At 33.5% G+C, this 8,059-nt stretch overlaps 1 protein-coding gene across 1 annotated transcript; it reads right to left on the bottom strand.

Annotated features, from left to right (window-relative positions):
• Positions 1-318: 318 nt before the first annotated feature.
• LOC107790079 (tetraspanin-2-like) lies at positions 319-2,871 on the bottom strand. Its single transcript, XM_016611978.2, has 2 exons — positions 2,054-2,871; positions 319-769 (listed from the first exon to the last, which is right to left on the bottom strand). Exons 1-2 carry the CDS (start codon positions 2,549-2,551, stop codon positions 458-460), a joined length of 810 nt encoding a protein of 269 aa, XP_016467464.1. The 5' UTR covers positions 2,552-2,871; the 3' UTR covers positions 319-457.
• Positions 2,872-8,059: the final 5,188 nt, after the last annotated feature.

Genomic DNA, 8,059 nt, shown 5'->3' on the forward strand with positions numbered 1-8,059 from the left:
CATGATCAATCATAGATCACTTTGGCGATCATAAATAATACATGGATTTTCTAGATAACACAAAGGCAATCTAAATTTCACCAGGACCTCCTATTTTATAAAAAGAATGATCCCGCTTTATAAAAAATGATTATAGTAATAACTAATAAGCGATACAATCGAAGATCACTTGGGTGATTACAAATAATACATGAACGATTTCTAGATAACACATAGGCGATCTGTAGTTTCACTAGTATCTCTCATTTTACAAAAAAAAAAAAAGAATCCTGATAATAACTAATAAGTGATCAACCGAAGAAAACTTAGGCGATCTCCTGGTCCACAAAGCACTTAATTGAGATAAAATGGTACAAAGAATATGTGCAAGTAGAAACACATAAACTAACGCCTAAATGCAAAACAAGCAGCATAACTACAACTAAATGGTTTTGGAGTTTAAAACAAAGAAGAAAAATCAAGCCCAACCCTGTTTGTAACGTCGGAAAAGTTGTTCAGTTTGGGCGTTTCTGAAAGCACAGCAGGCAATGAGATATACCCAAATGAGAACCACAACAGTTATGATGAGAATGACATTAACTTTCCTCCATTCTTTTCTGATATTTCCCAACAAACCAGCTTTGCACGCATCACAGTTGTAGCACAGTTGGTTTGGGTCATTGTTCCAGATGGAGCAATCTGGTTCTGCTATTGTGTTTGTTGGGTTATTCCACACCGTTGGGTTCATATACTGGTATCCACATATTGTTGGAGGTTTACAACATCCTGACTGCACAATTTAGCGAGAACAAAAAGCTAGTGTTAAATCATGACTTATGCACACTACACACGATCGACATTTATCGTGCTACCTACTTGACATACTTGAAAAGAAAAACGAGTTCAGATCGCCTTTAGATAGGCCTCGAATTCCTATAGTGTCTTGTTGAGCCAAAACTTGTCAAATCTTAAACCCACTTACATCTCTCCACTCTCCAGTATGCACTGAAAAAATAAGCTACAGAATTGCCAGGTCCTAAATAAGATTCAAACTATCTTTTGTCCAAATATGATTGCATCGACATAAATAGTATAGACCCTAGAATTCATGGCAATTGGCACTGAGTACATGTTCTCACATTCTCAGATAGAATAATCTACTAGAAATCTAGGAGTCCTCATCAATCTACAACCTGGTAAATTCGACAAGTGGGCCGAAGTCACGAATCATATTAGCTTGTCTTAATATGGGCAATAATGCAGTTTTTGAACTCTATTAGGTTGACAAAACAACTAAATGTCTTCCAAACTATGGACTGATCCTTTCATTCACCAACAAGCTCTCATGGTAGGTCCCATCCCACCATAACTCTTTAATTATGAATATTGCAAACACCCCTGTTTCATTTTTAATTAGATTAATTAATAAATATGCTCAGGTAATAGCGCAGAAACTTAAGTCAAACCTCCATTAATTTGTCAGAAATGAATTCATCATAGTACATTTTAGTTCATGCCTTGCCCTTTATCTTTTGTTTTCCCAAGCTCTCTACAACCACCAATTACTTCTGTTTTATCTTCACTTTATTCATGCTCTGTTAACAAAATACAAAAGTAATGATCTTCAGCCCCCCCCCTTTTTTTTGGAGGGTAATCTCGTTGAAATATATCAACACAATAATCAGCAAAATTCTTACTTTTACTAATTATTTCTAGTCGTCTTTCGAAAAGAGCCTCTCTACATACACATTAACCCCAGACCCCACTTGTGTTATTTTACCGGGTCGTGTTGTTACTAATTATTTCTAATTTTTTTGGTGTGTAAAATGATTGTTTTAACCTTCTTTCAATTACCTGGACATGCTAAAAATCCGTTCTAAGAGGAAAAGGGATGACTTGATGAGTCGAACTTTGCAATAATAAGATTGAGGTAATTAAGCTATCTTCTAATGAGCTACCAATTAATTCTCAAAAAAAAAAAAAATTCTAACTTGAAAAGCAGAGGAACGAAAATCTTACTCTGTTCTAGGGCTAAATTAAGAAACGAAGAATAAAGGAAGAGGTGATAGTTTACCTGGATAGGGGAGAGATGAGCAGCGAAGAACTGATCAGCAGTAATAAACTCATTATTAAGCTTAGGACAAACATTAGAATCTGCCAAACAAGCCCTTATCTTCCCCCAATTATCGGAACTTGTAATATGATTCCTGAGCCAGGAAGAGAAACCAGCAAGCCTGTACTCACTGTAACCTCTACCGGGCACCGAATACGCGCCGCTGGGGCGCGTAACCACAAAAGCAAGAACTAAGAGGACAAGGAGAAGGATGATAAGAATGGCCATACACACCAAGTAGACACCCAAAAGACCCTCTTTTTTCCAGTAAGCACCGACGAAACCAGCTAAAGAAACCAACATAACGGCGAGACCCATGAAAACAACGGGCCAACGGAGCCAGTGAATGCACTCGTTGTCCGGCTTAGAAGCAAGCCACGTGCCGGCGGCGATTATAGGAATGGAACACATGAATGCCACAAAGTTCAAGAAAGCTGTAATATTGTTGCTCAGAGACATGGCTGGCGTCGAGATATTTTAGTTTTCCTCTTCTGGTGAATTGGTTGGGGAGAGTGAAAACAAGTGTTTCCAATTCTTGTTTTTGTAATTCGGAGACTATTTTGGTTTAGTACTTTCGAAGGAGTTCGTTAATTAAAGAGGGGAAAGTACAGTAGTAAGAAGTGTGTGACAGTTCTGGAAGGAAAACGCGGCGGAGGCCACGCGTACTTTCTATAAGTAGCAGTGAACAGAGAGCAGCGAGGCACACTGATAAATTCACAAAAGTGGGAAATTTAATTTAAGCCCCATATAATATCATAATTACAAAAATGAACATATTGTGCTCTTTCTATATCAACAATTGTCATACACAAGATTTTATACATATTTGTACCTAGTGGGCTCCCACGATACTTTAACATAATATGATATTGTCCATTTTATATTAAGTCTACACAATTTTTCCTAAAAGGTCATACACCATTATGGAGTCATTTGGTTGGAAATAGGTTATCACAGAAATAGTTATTCCGGGATTAGTTATTCTATTCTTTCATATGGATAAAAAAATATTACAATTCCGGAATAACTAATCTTGGGATTAATTATACCGTCACTTTATCCCAACCAAATATGGTATGAACTCATTTCAAATTTAATCCCCGGATTAATTATCCTTTATCCCTCATATCAAACGAGTCCTAAGAGATCCATACATTTTATATGTAGGCTTCAACCTTCTCAACTACTAATGTAAACTTTGTTCGCACACCCAATAATTTCTTATTCGAACTAAGTTTCACGTGACTCATTACCATGATTTATGAGTTAATTTTTGAGATTCACCATGTGACACTCATATCATCGAAGTATTTATGGTAACTGAAGCCCGCAATTAGCTTGTTCTTGTGTGCGCATCTTCAAGCTCGTAAGGGTAAGCAAACCATTCCCTGCACCTTTATTTTGCTATCGTCATGCTCGTCCCGCTAAACATGGGCTCTGATACCAGTTGTTGGGCTCAACTAACCCAAATATACTCTTAACATAGTCTGATATTGTCCGTGTTGGTTGGCCCAATCCGCATGGTTTTCTTCAAAAGGCTTCACACCGTTAAGAAATCATACACCTTACATGTTAGCTCCCAATCTTTTCAGCTATTAATATTGGATGTTGTTAACACGTCCAACAATACCGATATATTCTCATAATTTAATTAGTATGAGTATTTAAATTTAAGATTATGAGATTTTAATAACTTTAGTCTTACTTCAAACTATTAATGTATACTTTATACTACAACAACAACAACATATCCAGTATTATTTCACACTGTGGAATTTGGCGAGGATAGTGTGTACGCAGATCTTATCCTTACCTTGTGAAGATAGAGATGTTGTTTCCAATAAACCATCGGTTCAGGAATGTATACTTTACACTATTTATGCGATTTTAATATCAGCCTATTAGATAACACCACTTCTAAAGTCTCAAAATTTCAAGTTATCAGCCGTTTAATTTAAACTTTACTGTCATAATTTTTGTTAAATTAATTTTCGACTCTTTTAATAATATACTATATGATGCACAAATCAAACTATTATCTTAAATTCCGTAATATAAGACACAATCAAGTATTCAAGTAAAGCACGCGGAGTTAAATACGTAGCCAATGAAGAATATTAGTATTATTTAGTCGATCATATTGTAAATTTTAATTCTTTCTATTAGTACAAGTCAGATGAGGATTGTGAGTTGTGACAACATGCCTAATGTGTTTTCACTTTCCTTCATTTAGGGTTTTATGTTCGGTTTGAAGTCATCATCTACTCTTTAAAGTTTCCAAGAAATAATTTCATTTTACATTTCTATTCAAATTGCTTTACTTCTATATTTGGTGATGAGAGTTTAGGAGGTTGTTGAGAAGCATGGAGACGCGGTTGTTATACTTGACCTGATCTGAAATATCTCTCTCTATATATATATATGGCAAAATACATAAGTTACTCCTGAACTATGGACCAAATCCCTGTTACACACTTTTTGTGGATGAAAATTACTTTACACATTCAACCTTTCCAGATTGTGCCTAAGACACACCTCTTTGTCAAAGTGGTAGGTGCGTGTTTTACAAACAAAATAAGGCGTCTGAACTGTAAAAACTGTACATCTGATGTTTTATTTAAAGAGTCCAAATTTAATAAAACTTATCCAAGGGTTAAATGAATTTTCTTTTTGTCCTTTTCCAATATCTTCCTTTTTTTATTTTTCTAAAATAATTTGGTTCAAATTGGAGATAATATAGATGTTTACTGTCCATTTTATCCACTTTCAATTAAGAAATCTGTTAAAATTATAATAGATCGAGTAAAAATATTTGAAAAAATCGATTCAGGAAGAAATTTTTAACAGTGTAGAAGAATTTGTAATGAAATCTTCAAGTGAGATTAGAAGAACAATGTAGAAGAATCTTCTCTTCTTTTTTTCCTTTTCAATGGGGGCAGCCATGGAGAAAACCCACTTGTTATATCTGAAAAATTTTCAACAAAAAAAAAATGCATCAGAAGGTAGGAGCAGTTGTTTAGGGTTTCTATTTCTTTTGTTTGAATTGTAAGGTGGAGGTCTAGGTTCTTTGGTGGTCGGCGACAATGGAGATAACGAGAAGGCTGTAGAATGTGAGTAATGGTGGTGGGACAGTGAAAACTAGGTTATGTTTCTCATCTATCTATAATTTTTTCTTGAATATGTGTATGCTAATGGATGAAAGATGAAAGAGAAATGTTGATGAAGGAGGAGATATGAGCTGAAAAGCTCTAATTGAAGGCACGATGAAGCCTGAAGGAGATGAGTTCCTTTTCATTTTTCCTTTTTTTTTTAAAAAACAAATTGGGTGGGGTTTGTTTTTCTTTTTCTTTTTCATTTTTTTCAAGTCAATGACACGTGTCGTTAGTATGACTGGTGCGTAATATTACAAATGTTTTTTTAAAAACTGGTCAAGAAAAAGGTGGTGTGTCTTAGGGACACTCTGGAAAGGTTGAGAATGTAAGGTAATTTTCGTCCGCAAAAAATGTGTAACAGAGATTTGGTTCATAGTTTAGGGGGTCAAAATGTATTTTGCCTATATATATATATATATATATATATATATATATATATATATATATATAAAGTTGGGAATGAGAAAAAGTGATGTGGCATCTTTCATTGTGTAGGGATTCTATTTATCTTTATTCTCCTTTTTTTTAACTTTTTATTTCATTTTTTTCCTTTTAACTCTTATTTTAAAAAGTTCACACCCTATAACTTACACCTTTTTATGGAGTGTTATGACTGAAGAAGTAACGGTACAATGATAAATCATAAATTTAAAAAAAAGGAATGCAATAGTTGCAATAGATGGAACGTTACCATCATGGAAATAGTGATAGTAATTAAAACTTGGAACTAATCCTTCTCTCCATCCCATTTTCCAATAGGGGACTTTCTTCGTAAATAGTAAATAATTTTATATCATATGTTTAACATAATATCATAAAATTAAAATTATTAGTGCACTGAAAGTTGTGTTGGATTTTTGTCTGCAATGTATGTATGTATTCCTATACTATTTTTAATTAATTGAATATTATAAAATTTTAAACATGTTGTTTTGTTTATATTTTAGTTTTTAAGTTTATAAAATACTAGCAGATTAAAGATGAGGCTTACAGGGATTTTTTTTGTTCTTACATATATTAACTTAAGGAATTTGGCTAATAGATTATGCATTGCAATTGCTTTGTTTGTGATCTTACATAACATATATATATATATATATATATATATATATATATATGCAGATTCGTATACTTCTTTACCTACTAACAATTGACTAAGGATTTACTTTTCCGGGTTTACTGCTACTTAACTCATGCTTTACCAAATACTATTTTATATGTGGGTAAACAACTTCAAATATGAAAATTTCTTTATTACCTCAGATATAATTTGACTTTTTATTTCTGTTCTGGAGGGGAATTCTTTCTTCTCTGTATTTTATTTTTGCTTAACATAATATCATAAAATACAAATATATAGAGAAAATTATATATAAAGAGAGAGAAAACTAAAAGTTGTGTTAGATTTTTGTCCGCAATAGAGATTTTCTTGGTTGTTGATAGGAATTAATGATGACAAAACCAAAAAAAAAAAGGAATAATAAATTGTGTTACGACGAAGAATATACAAAGATGAAACTGATTATAGAGCACTGCTTTCACTATCATTCATTGTATGCTCTTGAGAATAAATTTTGTTGAAACTCACTTTTGGTATTACATAAACTTTAATATTACTCCTAGAGATAAAACACTAGAATAAGAATTATATTTCAGTGGTCAGTCTCAAGGATGACTTTAAAAGTTTCACTGCATGAGTTATCTCAAGACCATGAGTTTACAAATTATTATTTTTTTTTAATCTTTTTTAGGCTACTTCTTTGGTTAGTAAAGATTGATTTCTTACGATAATAATTCTAACAATTACTATTTATGCATATTTTTATTCTCTTTGATGATCGCGCGAAGCACGGATATATTTACTAGTGGACTATATAAATGATGTATTTGTAAGTGAGTTATGTTATGTATATTTAAGTTTAAATCACGTCAAATCAAATATAAATTTTTGAACGAAAGGAATTGCAGCAATAAAATAAAATCTCTTAATTTATGTAAAAATTCACTGGCAAAAATTATAGCGTAGTGGAACTTTATGGGAGAAACCAAAAGGTGTCTGCCTCTAATATTGATTACCCCAAAAATGGACGGTAGATAGATGGAGGAGTATAGTATATAATTTTTGCCATAAATAATTTGTTATTGTTGCAAACATTGAAATTCAGTACTGCAAATAATGATTTGATTACTCCTATTGTTATTTGCAACATCAAACCATTATTTACAAATGCTAAATTTTAATATTTGAAGTATCGTGTCACGACCCAAAATGACAGGCCGCGACGGGCAGCAAATGCCTTACTCAACCGAGTACCAACGTAACGTATGTTTCTTATCATACTATCATGTGTAAATGAGCTAGAAAGACCGTCATAAGATAACCAGAATAAAACATAAAGAATACTCGACATAGAACGACCCGACATGATATATAAACTCATACATGTGACATACGAGCCTATAAGACCGAAATGATAATTTGTACACTCAAAATATAGGCCGACAAGGCCATACAAGTATTTATATGCATGACATCTGTCTACAAGCCTCTAAGAGTACATAAACGTCATAAAAGTCAGGACAGGGTCTCGCCATACCAATCAATATGTGTCCAAAGCATAATGACCAAATAGGCAACTCCGGAGCAAGGGGAGTACACCAACACCTTCGGCTGAGTTGATAGCCTACTAGGAGGACAGTCAACATGTCTATAGGGACCTGTGGGCATGAAACGCAGCATCCCCATACAAAGGGGACTTCAATACGAATAAAGTACCGAGTATGTAAGGCATGAAAAGTAGTATATAAAAGACAT

Source organism: Nicotiana tabacum, chromosome 10, assembly GCF_000715075.1.
Source record: "Nicotiana tabacum cultivar K326 chromosome 10, ASM71507v2, whole genome shotgun sequence".
Taxonomy (NCBI): Eukaryota; Viridiplantae; Streptophyta; class Magnoliopsida; order Solanales; family Solanaceae; genus Nicotiana; species Nicotiana tabacum.